The 24,573-nt window shown below is 41.0% G+C and overlaps 1 protein-coding gene across 6 annotated transcripts in view; it reads right to left on the bottom strand.

Annotated features, from left to right (window-relative positions):
- Positions 1-466: 466 nt before the first annotated feature.
- Positions 467-24,573, bottom strand: part of nova2 (NOVA alternative splicing regulator 2) — an 89,637-nt gene continuing 65,530 nt past the window's right edge. For all 6 annotated transcript variants that reach the window (XM_088345046.1, XM_088345047.1, XM_088345045.1 and 3 more), the window contains 2 exons: positions 22,068-22,234; positions 467-14,303 (listed from right to left, as the gene is read on the bottom strand). In XM_088345046.1, the coding sequence (XP_088201172.1) occupies positions 13,281-14,303; positions 22,068-22,234 (1,190 nt within the window). In that variant the 3' untranslated portion in view covers positions 467-13,280. The remainder of the gene's footprint in view (positions 14,304-22,067; positions 22,235-24,573) is intronic.

Below are 24,573 nucleotides of genomic sequence, written 5' to 3'. Positions count from 1 at the left end.
AAATGTTTTAGTTAAAAATTCCAAATAGCCAGTCGGAATTTGATTACGTTCTACGAGCGCGCCTTGTTGCCGGAGGAGCTTCTTTATCTGGCGGATGAAAAGGAAGGAGGAAGCGTGTGGGAGGAGGAAAGTGACAGGAGGTTCGTCAGACCATGCTGTGAATGAGGACTCAGTTTCCCAGAAGGCTTTTCGACACCCGCCGGGAAGAAGCCGCTCTGCCCATGGCATGGAGAAGAGGCCGGAGTCGCCCGCAGGAACCCGGCGTGTTGTGGAGTCATGGCGGATGTAGCGATTTCGGTTGATCGGATGGCTCTGGTGCACAGGAGGTTTGTGGGGTATGTAAGTGGGATATGTCGAGAGGAAGGACAGACCCATTTGAACTGATGTGTGACGGGTGGGTGGAGACTCCAACCAACGAGACCACCTCCACTCCACTTACCTGCGGTCACATGACTAAAAATGCTACTTTGCTTAAATGGTTTATTGGACCATGTACAAATCAACAAAACGTGACAGCTCCGCATGGTCATACATTAGCATTCATTGGTCCACGAGCGATGACTTGACTGACGTCACAGATAAGGGTACCTTCAGCAACGTTATCATGGTCCGGCCTCACAGCTTCATTGCACACCCGCACAGTCACATGCAATGGTTTGAACACAAAAAGTACATGAGCTCACGTCACAGACAGTAAGCAGAAAAAGTTCACAGTCGTGTGACAAAGAAGCGTCCGTTCGCTTCCTCTGCCGCTTGACATTCTTTCCACAGCGTTGTTGGTCTCGTTTTGCGTTGTAAACATTAAGTTAGTAGCATCTCTCTGCAGAAGAGCGATGCTATCAATTGACGGCTGGTTCTCAGCAAAGGGCGGACTAGTCTTTGGGCTCGGTCGGGAGGAGACACGCTAAAATCTCTATTTGACAAATGTCGACAACACCCTGAGAATCTGAAGCACGCCTCCCACTTCGTCTTCTTTTTCTCCACGCCTTTACCGGCGGCTGGTTGCTCTGCAACTGACTCCACTGCAGTTGACATGGAAACGGGTTAAGGTGGCCCTTGTGATGGAGGATGCGGCACGTAGATAAATATATAACAAGAGTAGCTCCGGGGGAGGGTGATGCTAAACATTGGCAACTTTCCACAAAGCAGTTTAGTTTCTAGTTTGGAAGACTATGTTCAATGTTTTATGTTTGTAGGCAAAATTGCACTAGTTGTATCCCTGAGAGGACACCGAGCTGAGTAACTTCTGCTTACAAGAGGTGTTCTCAACTTGACTAGGAGGAAAAAAGTCACTCTAACACATCTTCAATCTGTCATTTATCATGGTAAAATATCCCCAGGATCATCTTACCTGGATAATTTCAGATCCAGATGACCAGGTTCCTGACCATAGCAAGACACAACATTGCAGTTGATTGTGATCTTAACTGTCATTTTACCCAGGGCTTGCTCTAAAAGAAAAACCCTCACCTGGGCATCAGTGTGAGGTATAAAAGATAAATGCTTGAACAACCCATCAATCTTCCCATTAAATCTGCCTCAGACCCTCTGACGGAACCACATTGCTATCACTTCAGTTCTTTGGTCTATTCTGAGCTGTCCTCTGGATATGAAGTTCCCTGGAGTACGTCACCATTTAGGTGACCAGCAGAAAATCTCATAAAGACCTGATTCAAATGACCAAGACTTCACTTAATTGGTGTTGCTGGAAATAGCATTTTTGTCCAAATTTATAGAAATCTGGTTTAATTCTCAAAACTATTTGTTTTGACATTTACAGAGTTCCAAAAACCAAAGCGTGCTACTTGAAGCAAGTGCATGGTTTAGTTTGTACATTGCCCTATCTCCAGATAGGGAAAATCATCCAAATGGTTTTATGGGTCATCTGATCACAACCAGATACCTGATTTGTTGAATACTTTGGTCCCGGCCAATTTTGTAGTCAAACTTTAACTCTTCCACTTGAGGTAAGAGTTGTTTTCTATCCTGTCATGAAACTTGGAAATTACAGTCCAGTCTTTGGTGTTGAAATTAGTTTTAGGTCATGTCAAGCTTTTACTATTTCACCGCTTAGTGGAAAGTTTGTCAAAACATTTTAGCATGTTACTTCGCTCGTTTGCACCAACTAAACCTTAAAGTAAAAACTGTTGGGTAATAGACTGGGACACATTTAAAGGGCATACTTGATGCATGTTTTTGTCCTTTGAGAGACGTGGATACGTAGATTGTTGCCCTTTAAGTTCATCATTCATGAGGCTGATGGCGCAAGTTTTGGTTTTAGAGTTAAACACATGGGTATTTTGCTTCCTAAATTGATATATTGGATATATTTGGTTCTAGTGATACTAATGGAAGTGACTGTAGTTAATTGTTGTGGAAACAGGATACATAAAGGTGGTATTAGAAACAAAATACTAAGTAAAAGGACCCTGCCGCTATTGCACATCAAGCCAAATGTTGTCCTAGAATGGGCCTACGTTTATCCCCAAGCCTGCGGACATGTCAACACATTTGATGCTACTAGTACTACAGTAGTATGTTATCGATGGAGAATATCACATGGTGTGCGGCAGCAGCAGCAGTGGAGGACAGTGATTGGTTGATTTTGATTTGGTCAGGTGACTTGAAAAGGTGGTACGGCGGCGGTGGTTGGTTGGTGGTGGGTGAGGTTTCAAGGGGGCGGGGTTATGGACAGTCAGCTGAGTCAGATCACATGATGGTCACATGGTTGGCAGCTATAACGATGTCAGGTACTTCCATGAGGAGCTATGGAAGCCTGACTGGTTTTAGCTTGTTGGACACTGGACATTGAAACGACCCCTACCCACCCACCAGAGGTAAGATCTTAAGCCCAAGCCTGACCCATGTCAGGCCTAAAATGACAATTTGTTTGGGTTGGGCCAGGCTTCTCTCGTGCGGACTTTTTTGGGAAACACTTATGTAAATGCTCTGAGGCGTTTCAAGGCCTCATCACAACATGCACGAAACTAAACTCTTGCAATGTCAATTAAAATTACACCTTCCAGTCCCTGTGTATTATCCACCCATAATTGTTCTTTATCTCTGCCTCTCTCTCTTTCTCTCTTAAAAAATTGGCTCTCTGTGTCTTTCTTTCCTAAAGTGCCGTAATACATTCTTAAAGACGTGCCACTGGTGTGGATTATGGCCCAATTTTCACCCCATAAAAATGACGGACGGCCTTAAAATGTTCCTGTCAACTTTTAAAAAAAATCCCTCAAAGATGGAAAATTGTCGGTTAAGATGTAAATGTTTACACCAGGGATGTCAAACTCCGTTTGGCACTGCGGCCGGATCCAGACTTTCCCTTCTAAGGCGGGCCAAATCTGTAAAAGAATGTAAACTTAAAATGATCATCTTACTGAAGTTTTTCAGTACTACGTAAATTTGATCATTCCGCCTACTTTGGTAGCATACTCTACGTACTATAATCATGGATGGCTAGGGATTTTTTTTAAGCGTTACACATTTATTTACAAACGATAGAAAAAAAGGGGTGTAATGCAATAACTGGGTTATCTTAACAGTTGAGTGAATGCAGTTTTACAGCTGAACCAACTCACCATGCCATACAAACTCAAGTGGCAGCTATGAAAAAATATATAATTTTTGCCTTGATTGTCATATTTAATTGAAATATATAAAATATGGATACATAATAAAGGTTTTAGCAGTACATGGGCAATATGATTAGACTATATCAGGTCAAACGACTAGACTGGGCCTGCTAAAGCTGAGAATATGTCATATACCGCCCTCCTGCTGCCTGAGGGCTGTAAGCTCGGTCCTGCAAATAAATATGATTGGTCGGGCTCGGGCCGGGTAGGGTTTCAATACCCGCCGGTGTTTTTTTAGGCCCGATCTTACCTCTACTGCCCACCTGCCAGTCATCCGTCCATTCAACCCGTCCTACTTAATCAGGCACAAACACACTCGCTCATCCCCTGATGTGTTAAAAGTGTGATGATGCAGAGTGTGGTGGAAGGTGAAGAATAAGACAACAGAAGACAGGTGATGCTAAAATGAACATTTATAATGACTGCTGTTGCTGTGGCAAAATAAGAATCCTTAGAAAATGACCTCATATATCATTATAATAATAATAGTACTTATTAATATTATTATTAGCACTAGATGGCCTTCACTTCACTGGTAATCCACATTTCAACAAACACAAAACTCACAACTCACTAATTTTTTTTTGTCTCTTTACAAACACAATGCTACAGTTACATTTAATAGTCAATACTCTTTTTGTTTTACGTCAGCTCATCAACGGTGTTAAAAAGCAAGCACTACTTGTCTACTAAAAAAACAAAACAATATTTTCTTTTTCTTCCAGTCGTTCTCTTTTGACTCATTTGTTATTTTTTTTTAATGAGTTAGGAAATCAATAGATCGTGCGTGTGGAATGGGGCGACGGGCAGCATAAAATCAGGGGGGTGAAAGTCAGAAAGAGCCATGCGGTGAAATGAAAAATTAGCTTCATCTCTTGTGGCATAATTAATACTTTTTGATCATGTGATGGCGCTGAGGCGAAGGATATGTGCTGATGGCTGGCTGGGAACCTGACTGTATTGCACAAAGTTAGCAGCGCCGCGAGCCAGCGAAAATACAAAACCGAGAAGTGATATGTCTGACAATGTCTGACGGGGGAATTACTAAACAAAAGGGGGGATGGGCTATACAGCAGCTACGACAAACACGACTAACAAGAGCACAGCTAAGGTCTTTATGCTGCCCCGCCCTTTACAAAAAAGATTATTTACAATGACAACATAAAAGGTGAATAAACAACTTTTTTTCTTGTTTAAATTTCCCTTTTTTCCCCCCGTCCCCGAAGATGAGCTGCATAGACATGACATGGGGGGAAGTGTTTCAATTGTCACCACGAATAAAACTTGGACACAAGTGCTTATTTGTGGCCCCTAAATACATACAAATGAAAGCAAAATATGCTTGGTAATTTAATGGTCACAAAATTGCAGCTAATGGTTAGTATGTTGTGCCCACAAAATACAAATTTGTGCCCAATGAAAAGCTAGCACGTGCAAACAGTACTTGGCAAACTAGCATACTGTGGCCCTGGTTTGCATTCCATGGACAGAATTTAATATTTTATAAATAAGCATGCTATGGTTCCGTAACTAATTTCCTGCCCAATTTTTTCCCTTGGTGCCCTGCTAGCCTCTTTAGCAGGGTTGTCAAAGTCAAATGAACCAGATAATATTTTTGCCACAACCAGAGGGCCGGTGTAACCAAAAATTCCCAATGGTATTTTTTTCATGCCTAATGGTGGGTTTCCCTCACTCCTGGCCTGGCACATGACATAGCACCTTATTTCAATTATTCAATCACTATACCATTGTTGGTAGCTGGCTTTAGTCTCCTCGATTGTGTGGGAGACATCCAAGGAGGAGCACTTATAATGCTTTACTAACTGAGCGAATGTTCGATGATTTTTTTAATGACTTATTTAGCCCACTTAACCTAACTGAACTTTCTTAAAATTAAACAAATATATTCGAACAAGGTCGAAGAAATAAAGCAATAGTTTCTTTTGACAAACATTGACTTAAAGCCAAAGTGTGTAATTTTTCGACCAATAGCTGGCACTGGGCTGTCTGGTGCAAGTGAGGGCCAGTGCCCCAGAGCATAGCGTGAGGGATGAACGTCGAACAAACATGGCGGCGACCTTAATGTGGATTCCACTGTGTAAAAGAAATACAAATTTCTCAACCTATGATTTCTTATCAAAATAATACTGTTATGATATTAAATGTCTTTTTTCCAAGTATACAAATCAATGTTTTTTTCGGACTGAATTACCACTATGAGGCACTATATATTCCACACTGTCCCTTTAAGTTATATTTGTAAACTAATTTAAAAACAAACTCTCAAGCAACCTAAAATCTAAGAAAAATACAATGTTTTTAAAAATGTAAAGGATGTATGCTAGTCAATCAAATTGAGCGCACAAGCCTCACTGTTGCATTGTGGTAAATAATGTACTGCTGTGTGTTAAATATCCGCGGGCTGCTGGCTCGCTGCAGTTCCGATAATGACTAAAGCTCATCTGCAGGCCTTAGAAAACCTTCTTGCGGGCCTTTGACTTTGACATATGTGCTCTACAGCTTGCCACAATCATACAATTTTCCCCCATGTCATGTCCTTTGCTCTGTGACCCACCCCCCACAAAAAAAAACCCAGGAAAACAAAAACTCATATCAGCGAGCATTGCACAGTCTCACAGTTTTTTTTCTGGACTTATGGAATGGAGAGTTATTGTCCCGACAGCTGGAGATGAACACAGGAGGAGGCAGAGGAGGAGGAAGAGGAGGAAGATCAATAATAAAGTTCATGACCGAGCAAAGGGGTGGTGGAGGAGGGGGATGAAAATCAGCTCCGTTAACGTCTTTGTTGTTAGAAAAAACTGGGAGTTGTTTTAAAATCTTTTTGGATGATTTTTTTCATTTTTTACAAATGGAGGGAGAGAGCAGACAGAGAGAAAGGGTGAAGAAAGGGTGACAGGTGCACCCTGACACTATGGCACACGTTCAATGAGGAGCTCCACAGCTGAAGAACAACATGAGAAAAAAGTTAGGAAGCAGCTGGTGGGGATGGGGCGGATCCTTGGACGGACGATTTGGGAGGGAGGGTTAATCCTGCTGGAGGAAGAGGTGGTGGTAGGGATAGCTGGGGTCATGTGATGAAGGGGTACGGAGCATGCTGGCTTGAGGGGCTGTCCTGCCGCGAGAGCAACGCAAAGCTCGGAATGATGGCCCTTTTTAGGGACGGGTGAGGTTGTGTGCGGGTTGGGTCATCCTTCGGTAATAGTTTGGCACTGGTGACTGAGAAGGGGAGCAAAGTGTGTGGATGTGTGTGGGCAGTGAAGTGCAAAATAAGTGGGTATGAAAGCGCCTTTCGCACCAACTTTTTACTTTTCTTTGCCCCCAGCTTTCCTGAGCGAAAGGTAATGACATGAAATGGAGGACAAACGTTGATCTGCCCATTGGTGTGTCAGGCTGTTGTACCAACAAGCCCCTTTCACACTGCCCAAGAACGCAGTTAATCCACACCATCTCTCTTTCAGGGAATGTGAACTGAGTTTCCTCTTGTGCTGCCTGTAGAACCAAACTATACACTATACAGAATGCTGGTGTTTGAAGGGGACCTGTGAATTTGACAATTTTTGTATTATCTGGCCAATAAGGCACACCTAAAAAAACAAAACACTGTATTTACAGTGCACCATAAATACAGTAAGCAAAATCTGAAATGCCTAATTGCAATGAAATTCTTTTGCATACGTTAAACATTTATGAATGAATCAAGGTAGTTTAGTTGTGAAATTAGATTTCACATTATTTAACTATGAAATTTATTTTCTATGCAACTTTCTCCCTTACTGTAGTTTGGATTTCATGTCCCTTTATATATGAAAAATAGCTCATAAAGTGATACGTTTCTTCTGTTTTTAATTTTTGACATCTGCAAAGAAAATTGGCTAGAATGCCAGTTTGTTATTTTGACTATCATTTTTCACAGTTGTTATTTTTGTCAAATTCTGTTATAAAACGAAGCTAAGTAATGATATCCTTATTTTAACCACTAAATGTGATCATATGCGTTAGAATACTCAAAATGTAATAGGGTGAGCACAGATTTTTTTTTTTCCCATCAAATTTGAAAAGTATCTTGATAGAATTGCAAATACAGAAACACATTGAATGTTGGCCTTGAGAGCAGTACACATTAATACTTCATTAAAACTATATTATTTTATTGGAAAAGACACATGGAGGGGCGCTCTGGACTAGATTGGTATCAGCAATTCAATATGTTTTTCATGAATATGTTTTTTACCATTTGATATATATTTTCTATTTTTACCATTTTCATTCGGTGGGCCATAATTTGCCCACCCCAGCTGTTACGTTCGACCAATAATGTAGGTGTTTTATGATTTCCCCACCCCTGAAGGAGATCTGCTTTTTGTAACAAGTGGATTTAATAAAAAGAAAAGGCTCAAAGGAGGACTTTTGGAACAGGTTGACATTTGGCATTGTGAACATATTTTGCACAGTCCTCTCCTGTTCTTGCAAGTTCAAAACTCATTCATGTCTTCTCTCCGTATAATGAGTGTCTACTAAACTATAAACTTGTCATTATGTTCTATGAACGGTTTCTTTTTCAATGCAACCCCCACTCTTTCTGCAGTTTTGATTTCATGCATGTTATATATATATATATATATATATATATATATATATATATATATATATATATATATCAAACAATTTCACATTAAGGAATAATATAAGAGTGCGTCTTATCAGGTGTGCCTTATTGTCCGGAAAGTAAGATATTTTAGATAATCACAAATGCAACCACGAACCCTTCACATATTTCCTTTCTTATTTCAGAAGAAGCCATTTTTGTTGTTTTATCATCAATAGGTGGTGACATGAAACGGGGGTGTTAAAGTATTTCACTTTACAATTCCAGATGAACACATATCCAGATGTTACGCTGCTAATTAAAAGCTATAATTTTCCCAGAGTAAAAGGTACTGACACTGACTCAGGGTGAAGTCATGTCGTATATTTTGTTGATTTGTGGGCTTTGTGCTAAAGGAAAGCTGAAAGTTGGGAGCAAGGAAGGAATTCTTATAAAAACTTTGTGTGAAAGGGACTCGATTGTTTTGGGGAGAAACAGACCACACACACACAAACACACACTCGCTCACACACAAAAAGGGCTTCTCGTTGATCGGACGGACACAATCGAGCAAAATAAACCAGAGAAGAAGAAAACACATCAACAGTGATATGACGAATGCAGTCGACACTTGCTGGTGTTTCAAAGTGGTAGTTTTGAGAGGGGTGATTGGTAGCGACTGGGTTGAACAGGGTCCCCATAATACTTTTGCTGGAAGTAAAACATAGATGGTGAATGGTTTTTTTTTCGAGTTAAAAACATTTAAGTCGGTATATTAGCATGCAAGCGACAAGGTGTAGCAAGTGACAGTTGCCGTACGCTCACAAAAGTTGTTGTAAAAAAATAAAACTGGACAAAAAAGAGAACGTGGGAGGAGTGGTGTAACACAACTCTTGCCACCACTTTTCAATACCTCACCTCAGCCCCTTGCCACATTACAATTAGTGCAAATATCTTTTGTTCGAAATGGACGAAAAATAAATCCTTCATTGCAACTTTACGTGTGATGATTACAAATATTTTGCCTTTAATTCTTTTGAAGTTACCCACTAATTAGCCGCCTAATGAGGTAATGTAGACATTTATGCTTTGTTCTTTTTTGGCAAATGAATGAAAAAGAATCATGCCTCAAGTACTTATTGACATTAAAAACGCTAAACGTGATGTAAGAAAAAACAAGCGTGTGCAGGGAGCAAGCTCGAAACTTCAATGTTAGTAGAATTAGTGCATGAGTAAAAAAAAACGGTAATTTGGGACTTTTGGGGAATTTATTGACGGACTTTGTTTGATGTTTTTTTTAATGAACGACAAAGTTTATTATGTGTTTTTTTTTTCTTTACACTTGACGTCATGCAATTTTTACGTGCAAAAAGGTAAACATCTATTCCCACAAAATACATCTTCACTAGAAAAAGGTATAAGAATGCTGTGGAGTCACATTATTTTTCCTCCCTCTGTTATTCCAGCATGGTAATGCTAAGCTATCGCAATGCTTTATTGATCCCCTCTACTGTTGCATTGTGGGGGCATCCGGACTAAAACTGACGAAGCACTTTCCCGCTTTTAGATAGAAAGGAATAAGCTTCATTCATTTGGCACTTTTTCACATTTTTCTGGTATAAAAAGTATTGTATGTCTGCAATATCAATTAAGGAAAATTTGGCACAGCTTTCGACTACTTACATGTTTGAGAAGTTTTTCTTTTTTGTAACTTGAGTGCGATATGTTTTTTTCTCTTTTTTTGTTAGCCTTTCTTAGCAGCAGCGTTGCCCACCAATATAAGAACAATTAAACAACCAAACTAAAGCGAATAAAGCGCTGCAACAACAATAAGGACAGACCGAGACAACATGTACGTGTTCGCTGCTCATCATCATCAAATCAAAAAGAAATAGAACATTGTCTCCTTGCAACGCCCCCACAGGAAGTCTGCAAGATTGCATGCTAACTTGTCAAAAGTACTGATCAGGCCACCACTTCTTCAAGATGTTGTCAATACATTGAACTTTCAGAAGTGTCCAAACAATTGACACCCCGACCCTTCTCCCGAATTCATAATTATCAAGAGATAAGACCAGCTATAAAGATTTTTTGGGGGTTAACGAATCAAACAACTTCAATATTAGCGCCAACAAGGCAAAATACTATCTGTGTGTAGCTGAGATGGCACAACACACTTCACCATAGTTCCAAAGTGTCACAAGATGGCAGCAAAGCACTCCTTGTGTGCAAATGGAACTACTCAACTTGCATTAAAAGAGTTCCTTGACACCAATGTGTGGTAGATAAATAAAATGTTTCACTTCGGTCTGGGTGAGGGTATCCCAAAATATTCTAATCCACAAATATGCATGAGTTAACTGTATTCCTCCTTGGCGCACCCACATTTGTGGAGGCATCCCGTCAGAAGAGAGGGACCCTCTGCCCGACTCCTCAAAGATCCTCAGCATCAGCAGCAGCACAAGAAGAAGAAAGACGACAACAACGATAAGAGGAGGCATGCATCATGGCCGCCGCCAGTGGAGCGATGTGGTAGAGGAAGGTAGGACGGCGTCGGGATGAGGGTGCGTTTGGGAGGTTGGGTGCGTGAGGATGGTGTTAAAGATGGGAGTAAAGAAGCCTCCTTACCAGAGAGCCTCGCCGGGCCATCGACGCCTCCGAAAGACTAACTATTGAAGAAGGAGAGGAGTCTCCACTCGGGCACGCTTTTCAGGTTGAACGACTTCAACGTACACTCAATGCCGAATTTAATCTACCTCAACAAAACCCTTTCAAAATGTTTGTAAACGACAAGTGCTGGTATGCTTCTGCAAAATGAGGGCAGGGCTTAGGTTTTTTTCTGATATGACCCAGCAGGCTATAAAGTAGAGCTTTGAATCATGACTAGCATGCTTAATAGCATCAGCTGTATAGCATGCTACTCATTTAACTGTGGAAAACACATTTCGGTCATGATAGATTCTGATACAAGGCGGTGATTTGGATTATAGATCGCAACTTGGCAGGAAAATATGTGTAGAGTTACATGCACCACACATTTGAGTATGCAAATGTATGATCTAAATATGCATGTCACATTTGTGAGAAGATGTCACAGTAGTCAATGATGAAAGCATTTTAAAAAGCTGTCAAAATCAGCCAAACGCTGACATCAGTAGCCTGAACTAGTCCTTCATATTGATAAACCAAGTTGACGTCCTATTTTCGCACTGAGTCTGTCACTTGTTAGTAGGTTCTTTCTCTGTTTTTGTTGTTACATGTTTGCTAGTCTAAGACAGGGATGTCAAACTCAGTTTGGCTCCTGGGCTGGATCCAGACTTTCGGTTCTGAGTTAAGTTAATGTCAACCCCGCATTTTTAGCTTTGTTTTTCAGTATTATGTTTTATCATTTAGCCTTCATTCATAACATACCCTTCATATTATAATCACTGCTGACAAGGGATCTTTTCTAAAATACATATTTTTTCACAAGCAATGGGGGAAAAGATTGTCCTGTTTGGAATTGAATGTGTTAACTGGTTTATTTTAAATGTTGAGGGAATGCAGTTATACACCTGAACCAACTCACCACCCTATAAAAACTCAACACTGCCCTCTAGCAGCTGGAGAGAGTATTTGGTGTGCATATATGAACAAAAAAATCATAACTTTTGGTAGCAATGTCCCGCTTCTTTTTTTTACATACTCATAAATTTATGGTGGGCCGGATAAAAACATCCAATTGGCCGGATTCCGCTCACGGGCCATATGTTTGACATGCTTGGTCTGGGCAAAAAATAGCATCGGAAAGCTATTTTGGTCAGGGATATGTGTTTCCAATATACCTAAAAACCTATTGAGTGGTCTGTCCTCGATTAAGAAGTGATATGTCTCCAATTTAGTACGGTGTTTCCGACTTATCAACCTCACTTGACATCTTCATTCACAAATTTCGCTGGATCATCGTGTTTTGTATCCGTGACGTCCCAGAGAAAACGTGCTATCGATAGCAAAAAAGTTAGCGACCATCCCTCCCGGCGCTCCCACTGGGCGTCCCCGTCCTTTACCGAGCACCTCCGTCGATTGGCGACCGGCTCCGTATGCCTTCCAATGCGGAATATTCATATAATTGATATTCATATTTGTTAGTGTTCCCTGCCATACAAAAAGTCATCCAGTTGCGTCCCTCTCGCTTCACAGTGTGTTAAGACAACAATTCAGTGTACTCTGACTTTTACAAAAAAACAGCACAATAAGAACACACAAAAAGAGCACTCCAGTAACCCCTGCTAGCCTCGTGGCCTGTTTTTCAGTAGTTAGTCCCAAGTGCTTTCAGCCAGCAGGGACTCCCATTTTATGGTTCTACAAGCGCTAGGGAGGATCAGTGGAGTCGAGATAAGGAGAGGGGCGCTAACGAGGAGACCTGTAAGATAGGTGCCGCCCCTCCCCCGGCTTAAATAAGACATATATTACACTATGTGGCGTTAGCATTCATCTGCAGTCCCAAAAAATTAAATTAAACATTTACATTCAACTCCTCTGGATAACAATAAATAGTGATGACGTCATCACGTATCAGAAAGTGGTATTACTTGCTACGTGATGTCATCAACGAGGGGCAGAAGATTTGGGGCCGAGGGTGTTAGTGGAGTGCGTTCGATCATACGCACACCTTTGCAGTCATGGATCCCTCAAAAAGGGGGCCAGAGTAGGAGTAAAGGGGCAAACTGAAGCAAGAAAAACCCTGCAGTAGGACGGTGAGGAGGCTCGGGACGGGGCTCCCCTCCCCTTCCCTACTTCCTGTCATTCAGCGTGTCCACAGTACACAAACAAAACAAACAAAACAAACAAACATCTTAATTTACGCAACAAAAATGGAATAAAAAGTCCATAAAGATGTTAAGTAATAAAACCTATTTACATTTTAGACATGTTTCTTTTGTCAACTCAGCACTTTTCTTTCTCAAGCGGGGAATACTGAGTAGACGGCGCAAAGGGGTGAAAAAAAAAACGCTCTCCTCTCCTCTTTCCTCCTGCGATTCTTATCGGGCGTCGGGGGGTTAGCCCACCTTCTGAGGGTTGGTGGCACGCACCCCTTGCTCATAGGTGATCCTCTGGCTGATGAGGTACTGCGCCGCTTGGGTGGCAGCCTGCGATCCCGTGATGGTCACCTTCCTATTCCGGGTTCCCGGGATGAACTCGCCTTTCTTGGAGATCTGGATACGGGCCCCGGTCAGCTCTTGATACTCCACTAGCGTCTTACCGCCCTTTCCCAGGATGGCCCCCACTAGATTCTCCGGCACAGCAATCTCCACCACCTCCTTGGCGCCTTCTGCGAGCTTTTCGGTTGCCAGAAGCGAGGACGCAACCAGGGGCGAGGCGGTGCTCAAGTACCCATTGGTTGCACCAGTAGCTGCAGCCAGTGAACCCAAGGAAAAGCTGCCCAGCCCAGCCGCCTGGTGGGCAGCGCTAGTGGAGGCGTCGCTAGCATATGACGCTAGCAGGTTGGCGGCGGCAGCCGCAGCGGGGTTTGCATTGGCGGCAACGGCAGCGAGGACCCCGGAGGCGGCGGCCGGGTTGAGCCCCAGCCCCAAAGAGTTGGTGTTATACCCGTAGCTGGCCAGCGTGTTGAGGGCGGACGTGATGGTAAGCAGGTCGTTACCTGACAGACTGGACATGGTAGTGGGGAATGCGCCCACCCCTGCTAGCCCTGCCTGGCCGAGGAGCGAGGAAGCAGTAGCCGCAGCAGCCGCTGCCGCAGCTGGCATCACCTCAGCCGAGTTGGCATATGGCGAGCCCGTAGGGTTAGAATTGGCAACCGGCCCGGTGATGTTTGAGTAGGAGATGTTGAGGCAAGATGAGCTCTGCGGGTCTTCTTGGATCTTCTGCACAATGATCTCTACTGCTTTGCGGTTCTGCTCGGGCTCGCCGCTGATGGTGACCACGCGCTCTTGCAGGTTAATTCCTTCGGGTTTCTGCGACAACTGCACCCAAGCGCCCGACTGCTCCATCACCGCTTTGACAGTGGCGCCGCCCTTGCCGATGATCAGGCCTGCCGTGCTGTTGGGCACGATCAATTTGGCCTGCCAAAGAAAACAAAACAAACTTTACATGCCTCAAATGAATAAAAAAATACTACATAGTCACATTTCCCTTTTTTGTCAAAAGAGCTTCCAATGTGTTTTATTTTTGGTATTTATTAGATACGATACAACAGTGTATTTCTGTCCTACCCCCTAGGAAGAAGAAAACCTCTCTTCCTCACTGTTTGAGGAAACATTACAATAGCGTGACGCTTAGTGAGGGGATGCAGGTGATGCAGCGCCTTACCTGTCGTCATATAAAAGTATACTAAATTATGACATTTATTCAGTGTTATAAATCTTTGTAATTCAACTTAAATTTTTTAATTTTATTTTTTTAAACAGCTGATTTTTTTACATTTCATTATGAATATCATTAATATATAATGTCTGCAGATGCAAAGAAAGGCACACTACAGTATTCTCTTGCCTAATGGCTGAGGCGCATTGTGATTTGCACATACCTCAGCCCCAAACGATAGAATTAGTGATAGTTTTTGCTAGCAAATAGCAAGTCAAGCCATACAATAATTTGTTCTCATTGCATGGCCTTTTTTTTCATAATGGAGGATTACCTATCGATTTGATATTTTATTTAAAAGGACAACGGCATAGACTTCATATATAAGACAAGCTAAGACAATCAAATATCTTGAACTATGCCACAGTTTCTATATTGAAGTCTTGCTCGGCCAATCAATTTTGGAATAAGATGTTGGTCCATTTATTTCTAATCTGACTGTGCCTCACATGGCACAGACCTCACTGCACTTTACTGATACAATGGTACTTCTACTTACAAACGTGTTCATTAAAGAATTTTTCAACTGACAAATGTTTGTTTGGAAAAAAAATATTCCATTCAATTCCAGGTTGAAGGCAAAAAAGTTCCAAAATGTACTCGTTTAATCTAATTTCAAATGCAGTTTTTCTGAGCTGAGGGACTTCCTAGAATCTTATTGGAATCTTATTGAATCTTATCTGTCTTAGCTTGACCCAGCATTATCTCCATTTTTTTATTTTATTTGGAACGGATTAACCGTTTATAGGGTAAAGTATGTTTCTACTTACAAAATTGCCGGTTTAGGAAATGGCAGAAAATATTTCAGTAATACCGTATTATCTAAGGGCGGCACGGCGGCTGAGTTGTTAGCGCATCTGGGGCACAGTTCTGAGGTCATGGGTTCAAATCCAGCAACCAGTCTTTGCATGTACTCCCCATGATTGCGTGGGTTTCCTCCGAGCACTCCGGTTTCCTCCCACATTATAAAAACATGCATTTCAGGGTAATTAGTTGGTCCAAATTGTCCCTAGGTGTGAATGAGCAAGTGGTTGTAAGTCTCTGTTTGCCTTGCGAGTTACTGGAAACCTGTTCAGGGTGTCCCCTGCCCACTGCCCAAAGATAGCTGGGATTGGCTCCAGTACCCCAGCGACCCTACTGAGGATAAGCGGTGCAGATAATGGATGTATGTATTATCCATGTTTGATATGTATTCACAAGTTTAAAGACTCCAGTTAATTGGATTGCATATTGATTTTTTAATTCCATCTGAACACTCACTTTTTTCTTAAAACAATAAAACAATTTCAAACATTATTTTCATTTAAATGCAACAGTGCACACTATTGTGGTTTCTCTTTATTTTCAAAGCAATCACAAAGTCTGACACCTTTGAAGGCGCCTGCCATGCGTTACGAGAACTTTGATTGCTACGAGCTTGTGACAACAAAGATGTTGCGGGGAGATGTGCAGGATGGTGCAGCTTCGCCATAACAAGGTGAAAAACAAACCAATGAGGATGGAGCACAGAGGACATTGAGTTTGGGGTGGGGGCAGGGAGAGATCGTAAAAGGCTGCTTCACAGCAAAAAGAATCAGGGGGTCACTGTTGCCATGGAAACAGTTCCAGTACCTTATTGACACTAGAAGCTGGTGAAAGGCAGCCAGCGCGCACACACGAACAGCGCTTTTAGTGGAAGTGCAGTCCAATTCATTTGAAAAAAAAAAATGTTGTTTTGCTGAAAAAATAATACCACATTGTATTTTCCCTCATTTTACCTTTTTGTTTTTTCAATTAAGAAAATACTCCTATAGTGTTTTTCCCATAGAACAGTACAGATTGGTAAAAATCGCTTTTTCCAAAACTAACATATTTATTCTTAATAAATCTGTGTTTAAAGAGACATTGTGTATTATTTAAAAGAAACAAGAACATTGATATAGATACTAAGCAAAAAAAAAACATGAAGTATCATAAAACAAGTATTTTTCTGAAATACTTGTAGGTCAAAAATCATTGCATTTATTTTACATAACAAGAGCCTCACTTAGGGCAGAGGTCGGCAACCCAAAATTTTGAATGCGTGATAACGGACCCAAAAAATTAAAAGTTTACAAAAGTTTACAAAGTGCGTTTATTATGCATTTTAAGACGTGTACAACATACAAGAAAATCTGTACAGAAAAACGCAAATTTGTCAATGATGGGTACCATCCGGTATGCACCGACTATCACGAAACGGCAAATCTATCAAGTCAAAGAGTTCGCCGCGTTAGCCTCTATCTCTGTATTGTTTTTTTCGTTGCAAACGAAGCGAGCGGTTTGATGCTACTGTGCGCATGCGTCTGTCGCCTTGGGATTTCCCATCAAGCATCATTAAGATCACACATGAACAAAGCGAAATCAGAGCAGTAGGCCTACATTACAACATAGTTTTGAATTTTCTTTGGATACAATCATCAAGTCGCAATGGCCGAACCTGAATTAAAACGCCGTAAGTCATTCTGATCAGAAAACAACAGGCGGGGTTGATTGAGTAAATTTGAAATACACGTGGTCTTAAAAAACATCGGATTTCATGTGGCAGTTGTGTAGTGAAAGGAAGTCCGTCTCTTTTTAGAGAACCAGCTTTTTCGGCTCAACTCATTAAAGCGAGCCGGCTCTCAAACGGCTCACTTGTTTGATACATTATATTACGAACTATTATGTTGTATAAATAATCTAAGAAGAAAAGGAAATATAAAAGGAGAAAATGAAAAAAGACAGGTTTGTGGTTATCCCTATAATCAGTATATTACCAACAATACCTTAATGCAGAAAATGAATTAATAATTTAAATAAGAAAATGTATTATTCAACTTAATTATATTTGCATGTATTTTTTCCTGCTACGGGGAACGTCCAAGCTACTTCATTTTTAAACTTTTTTTATAATAAACCTCTACTCATGTCGAGCAACTCAGTATCTCACAACAAAATGTTAATTAACAATATATATGATATAACAAAACACATGTACAATATAACATGTCAAACTACATAAATAAACACGTTTGAAAAAAAATATGCTGTAAGATTATTTTGTATTTTGTAAGGGGAAATACGACAGTTTGTAAAGGCATTGAGCCGTGAAGGTTAACAGGTATGTTCATATATATTTTTATTGATCGATTCCTATGTTAGAAAAAAAACATTCGGCCAGTATGCGTGTACATGTACCTACACACCTAAAAAAATGTCATGTACTGAGCATGTTTCTTTTCACAGTGCTGTCTTTTCTTCAAGTGAGTGTAGGAGTTACTTTGTGACAGAAGGCCAAGCTTCACAAAGAACTAAGTGTAGCCTACTGAATTGACTCAAAAGATGGAACGCAAATCAAAAGACTCGGCCTTGGAAGGGGTAAAGAAGGAACAAAGAAAGGAAGGAAACATTTGACTTAATTTAGTGACATCTAGTGGAGACAAGTAGATCATGAGCTTTCTTTAATGCTTCGGAGACTCATCAAATGAAACAAAATAATATAATTTCAGGGGGTGGGGACAAAGAAGATGGTGATTACACCCAAAACATTTTTCCTGCACTGATAGAGGTAGTCAAAAAGATTGCATCCACCAGTCTTTTCTTCCTACGCACGCAGAAGACGAAAACGAGGTGGGAGTATTAACAGAAACTGCGTCTGATCCATCGCTAATGATCAAATCCACCGTTTCTTATTTGCTGTGGGTTTTCTGCACTAATGAGCTCCTCCTTTTCCTCACACTTTTCAAAACACTCTCCTTAGTTCCTACAACCAGAATGTTGCTCCGCGGGCCACTTACTGAGCATTTGACCGACCTTAACCACCTCTTTATCCCTCCGTTATCATGTGGCAGACTAAATGATTCTAAACAAGCGGTTTTAACAACAGAAATTTGTCGTATTAACGTTTCAAAAACTAATGTTTGTTTTTCGGACTGCATGGATTTAATTCCAAAATCCTTTGTCAGGCACAGTCTGGCATAGCGCTCAAGCTCTCTTTCATAGCAAAATATACACAAAAAAATGAACAATGCATGTCATCAATACCGTACTGGCTTAAATGTTACATGAATCCTACCAAGAGGAGTCACACTATGTTTTGTTTAACGGTGTTATGTGCTTTTTTTCTTTAAATGTTCATCCATCACCAAGGTACTACCATGATGTGCAAGGTCTGCCCGCGCAAACTTTGCAGGTAGACTTTTTAATCGATGTATCCAAGCTAAAATGCTCCCAAAGAAGTTTTGGTACGCGGACTTGATGTTGTTCTCTATGTTACCACTCCAGACAGAGACACTTTTACGCATAAGCGTCTCTCACCAGAGATTATAATCATTTAAGATGCCTCACTCTGATGGAAAAACATGTATTGTGTAGCGTAGCAGCAAGATGGCTGACAATCATGTCAACTCCCTCTAGGTGAGGCTAATGATATGTAAATCAAGTGCAAACTTCCCGAACGACGAGTATTTAAAATAAATCCACGTTTGAATGATATTTCATGCATGCATGACGAAAATTCCCATAACAATAATGTTACCAGTAATTCATATGAAGAAACAACTATTGCAAAGCGCAAGTCTGCGTGTTTAATGTGAGTCTGACATTTTATAGACTTCCTGTCTGAAGAAGCGATAACAGGAAGTAGGAAACAGGTGTCCAAGGCCGAGGTCAAAGGTGACAGGAAATAGCCACAGGAAACGGCCGAACTGTTGTCTTTTGCGAGTGTGTGCGTGCGCACTTAAACTTCTACGTCCAAAAATAACCACAGTGAAGATAGGAAGCAAAAGACTAAAGTAGCTCGATGCTTAGAACTAGACACTGAAAGAAAACATTTTTGTCAAAAAATTATACGTAAAGTTTGTATTCAACCCTTGTGTAAGTACCGCATTTATTCATGTACAGTGCACATTCAACCCCCCCTGCCCAAAAAAAAAAAAAACTCAAATTTTAGGTGCGTATTATACACCAGGTTTTACTGAATGTGCGCAATGATTAATCAGTCAAAAAATGTCACTGACTACAAATGCCGATCGCTGATTGGAACCAGAATTGAACCCAGATCACAGCAGGTTGAGCTCTAAATCTTAACGCCTGGACAACCAGTGGTACAGTTTGCACATGGGAAAGCATTGGACTTGATCTCATTATCATACTGTTTTTACTGCCATTCGTCTCTGGAACTGAGTAAAAATTTTGTGATGATAAGATAAAATATGATGCCTTTTCATGTGTTATGACTGGTGGTTAGGATTTGAAACGCTCACTGCTGTGACCCTGTTTCGACTCTCATTGCATCCAATTGCAAAGTTGACGCTGAGAAAATGTGAAACGCAATTTCATAACGATTTTTCTTCAAAAATTAGGGGTGCGTGTTATACAGGAATAAATACAGTAGGTTCTTGCCCACCTATCCAGTTTCAACCCACAGACACAATATTGCAATGGGTTTAAAGATTCAAACTTATAGCTATGTTAGTTGGCTCCACTTGTCAGATATTCTAGCTTGTTTTAAAGGCCAAAGCCTTTTTTCACCCTTGATCCTGTTGTGCCAAAACCCTTGTCCAAAATCTATAATAGTCTATTGGATAAAGCATGCAAGGCATTTTTAGCATACAAATAGCAGAATTTATAGAAATCTGCCAATGTTTTTCTTAACACGCAATAAATGAAAATTATGAGTGTATTTACGTCCGACCCGTGAAATAGGGAGGGAACACTGATTCACACAAATAATTCAGAGGTGCTGGAAGACCCAAACATCTAAAAACTGCAAGACTGTGGCCCTTGAGGACCATGATTTACGAAACCTGCTTGAGACAGCTAATTCCTGGGCTAGTTACCTTAGAATGAAAAAGATGACCAAGCCTCTAGTAACTCATGGTGATATTTAGAAAGGTAATAGAGAGGAAGGTTATAAGAAACTAGACCATGTTATTGTTATTAGTCTGATAGTATATTTTCTGCTATATCAAGCTAACAGCTAAGCTGTTTAGCTCTGACACTTAGTTATCTTTAGCTAGTGATGTAGGGAAAAGCCCTGTAATTCAGGGGACTATTTATACATCAGCTTGCTCACAGACACACACACACAATAGAACCGAGTTGAGTCTATATAAAGTGATGTCTAAAGTTTCGTTATGTTGGTGTTGACGGCGGCGAGACAAAAGTGAAGCGTACACGTTTTGGTGATGATTGATAGACGGCGACCGATCTTGTTAGCCGACAGCCGCCATCGTGACCGACAGCTGGTGTGAACTGAGATGGTTTACGAGGTGAACAAATTCTTTGACGTAACCTTTACGGCGGGGGTAAATTGTTGATAGACTCGTACATTTAGATTTTATACTTAGATACATATTGTATTTGTAGTTACCATTAGTATGCTATTCCTCTCAGCTGCCGTGTTTAAAACATGTGTTCTTATGTAGTTTGATTAATTACCTGTTAAAGCTATCGGAAAATCTATCTTGTTAGCATGCAGCATGTTTATCCAATGCCTGTCAAACAAACTCATAATCATTAACTGTTTAGCCTGTAGTTTTGAATTTTAATTTGGCAATGTGTCTACAAGAATTGCATACACTAATTGTTGAAGAAGTGCTATCTCCAAATGCAATCAAACCTCAAAGACTGCTGATTTTATGAGGACATATGACAAAATTAGCAAGCATAGACTTCGGTTTAAACATCCCTTATGGGAATCTCAGCGTATCCACCAGGCACCATTTAACATCGCAAAAAGCGACTAGAACGGTTCTAATCATATTATAATCATTAGGCTCGCTAAACTGGTCTTTTAATTATACACATATTGTTTCGTGTAGGTGTGTGTGCATTCTCCGGCAGACCTTATCTGTCAATAGACACTATTTCAACCAGACCCCACTAATCAATAAGCAGCAATCATCATGAGAGAAAGAGAGTGTAAGAGAGAGGAAGAGAGAGGGAGAGAGAGGGAGAGAGAAAGAAAGAGAGAGAGAGTGAAAGCTAATGATAAAGTTCCCAATCAATGAAACTAATTGCTGTTCATTTGGGTAGAAGCCATTTATGGACCTTTGTGTGTTTTCTGGTTTCCTGTATCTACACTCATGCCAGGGTTCTATATTTCATGTGGACGTCTTATTACCACCCTGCATAATCATGGAGATAAAATGAATTGCAAATATACAACCCAATACATAACAGTAGTAGCAATGTGAAAATAAAGCTGGAGCGCAAAGATTCGACACAGATAACAAAATCTTCAAAATGTTGGCTATTTAAAGTTAAAGTGTGTATAAATTATTGGGGACACCACTTTTATCTGTGCTACCTCATGAGCAGATAACTAGTATATAAAAAGAAAAAATATATAGTGATCTGCTGCCACCTACTGTTATGGATGAATTATTGATTTGTACAGAATATAATAGATTTTAGACGGCAAGACGAAAGTCTAAAAATTAGACCGTTGTGGCACACACCTGTTTAATGCGGTCAGGATTGACTGTGGTCTGTGGCTGTAAGATGCTGACGGGTTCGGACTTCTGACTGCTTTGCGGCATCTCTCGCACTTTCTCTGCAATGAAGTCGTGGACGCCGTTGAGCGCCTCCACCGTGCCCTGAACCAGACATACCCGCTCCGTGGTCCCTGCATAAACAAATACAAGAAATATGCCATCAGTATTGACTTCTGTTTTCATGAAGAACTGGTCTGAACAATGTAAACTGCAAACACTCAAAATGAACATAAGAATAAGCCATCTTCCATGGCCAGTTGAGAAAACATCAAGTCAAGTTTATCACTGTGTGTGGGTGTGTGTGGGTGGATCCTTTAACCACTAAGGTCGTCGGGGGAACCATTTCCTGTGGTGTGTCTTGGGCAAATACAGTCTGGCGGCTTATTATTGTAAAAAAGCCTTAAGAAGCAACATATTTTCCTTATATCCAAGCACCAAAAATAGGTTCATTTTCACCAATTCCAGAAGAGCCACAGGACAAAGTTTCCAATTAGTCTGATCGCTACCGATTCTTAAGGCATCCATCCATCACCTGCACTGCTTATCCTCAGTAGGGTCGCGGAGGTGCTGGAGCCCATCCCAGCCATCTTCGGGCAGCGGGCAGGGGACACCCTGAACTGTTTGTTCTTAAGACATATTTGATACAAATCCAGAAAAAAATGTGAAAAAGCAATAAAATGGCCAGTTTCACCTTGAAAATTCTGCTTACTAAGTTCGGTACACCTATTTGGCATAGATGGATCCTCCAAAGATCTTCAAGATGTACAGGACTCTCTCGGCAAACTCGAATATTATGGGAACATTCTTTATTTTGTGTAACACAATTAAGAAAAGTAATATTAAGTTCATGACATTGCAAAGCAAAAATTATCTGTGTCGATTTATACCACCATGTATTTGCTTGGATTACATCAATACCAAAATTCCCAGTATAACCCACAACTACTATGAACGTGTGACTAAGATCAGCTTTTGCTACTTCGAACCATTGGCTTGTTAGTGTGAGGAAACGGTGTAGAAGTTCATACGTGATAGATGGATGAATAGAAAAGGCCATGCTAAAAATAAAAGGGGGATAGGTTGCATTGTGTTGCATTTTCATCTACCTGCCCGTTTGTCCTTTTACAGGACGTGAACAAACACGCGTCACCGTTGGCATTTCGGCAGTGACATGGCCGCCTGTGCGTGTTTGTGATACGGAGGAGGAAACTCGGCCTCTCCCTGACAGCTGGTGCCCTCTGGGTAATCTGCTCTCGTCCAATCAGCAGCAAGGATTAGCAGGCCATTGTCTTGGCATGAGTAGTGTGTGTGTATGTGTGATGAGAGAACGGGACAACACAGCTGTGCCGTCGCATCTTCATGCCAAACATTCTCTCCTCAGGGACCGACCACTAATCAAATCAGGTCATTCAGATCACTAAATTAATCAATAATGAATGATTAAGATAATTAAGTTATGCCGAACGGCTACATTGGTCACTAGAGGGCGCTGAGTCAGCTGCGCACTCAGAGTATAAACAGGACATGCATTGTTGCCTTGATTTATATCAGAACAAGGGTATCTCAGGGCAGCAGCAGTAGCTCAGGAGGTAGAGCGCTGGTCCTGGGACAGAGAGGTCGCAGGTTAAATGTCGAAGTGTCCTTGGGCAAGACACTGAACCCCTAATGCCCCCGATAAGAAGGTAAGTAAGTGCCTTTCATGGCTGACGTTGTGATCGGTGAGTGTGTGTGTGTGAATGGGTTGTAAAGCGCTTTGGGAGGCCATCAGTGCCTTATAAATGCAAACCATGTACTATTTTACATCTCTGAGCCAGATGTACCCATGAAAAAAAAGCCATATCCGGCTTGTGAGCCATATGTTCCTGACCCCTGATTAAGAACTTCAGTTCATTAATAATGTAATTGTGTGTCAAATTAATCGTGCTCCCTATGGGTGTTCTGATTTTACAAGATTTTGACTGTTTGGCACTTCCTGCGTACTGTGACCATGCGGAACACTCATCATCATCATCAACATCATCTACACGAAGGCTGCTTTTTATTAAACGCCTGCAAGTATGACTCACTCCTTCCTCTACTTTCTCTTCCTCCTCCTCTTTGCCTCCCTAATGACCCGAGAGATTCACCACTGATTGTATGGAGTACTAGTATGCTAGCATGATAATAATAGTGCAATACAATCTATTTGTCGTGACAGTGCTCAACTTCTGTGTCTTCAGTATTGCAATTCTGTAATTCTGTAAGTTAAATTATGATTCAGGGAACCTTTAGTAATTGTGTGGGCATTTTTTTTAAAGTGACATTTCATCCTTTTCAAAGTCTATCAGTGGTAGCCAACTCTGAAGCTAGCCACTATGCTAATGCTAGCACACTTTCCCAGAAGAGGGGCCATTAAAGAGTGATTTATTTTTGAAGCAGCATTCCCCATTGTTTATCATTCATTATTCATTAGTATGGTTTTTGTGCACAA

Source organism: Urocampus carinirostris, chromosome 10 (genome assembly GCF_059441175.1).
Source record: "Urocampus carinirostris isolate Australia breed hairy pipefish chromosome 10, RoL_Ucar_1.0, whole genome shotgun sequence".
Lineage (NCBI taxonomy): Eukaryota > Metazoa > Chordata > Actinopteri > Syngnathiformes > Syngnathidae > Urocampus > Urocampus carinirostris.
Note: the sequence above shows the minus strand (reverse complement) of the source record. Positions and strands in the feature narration are given on the sequence as shown.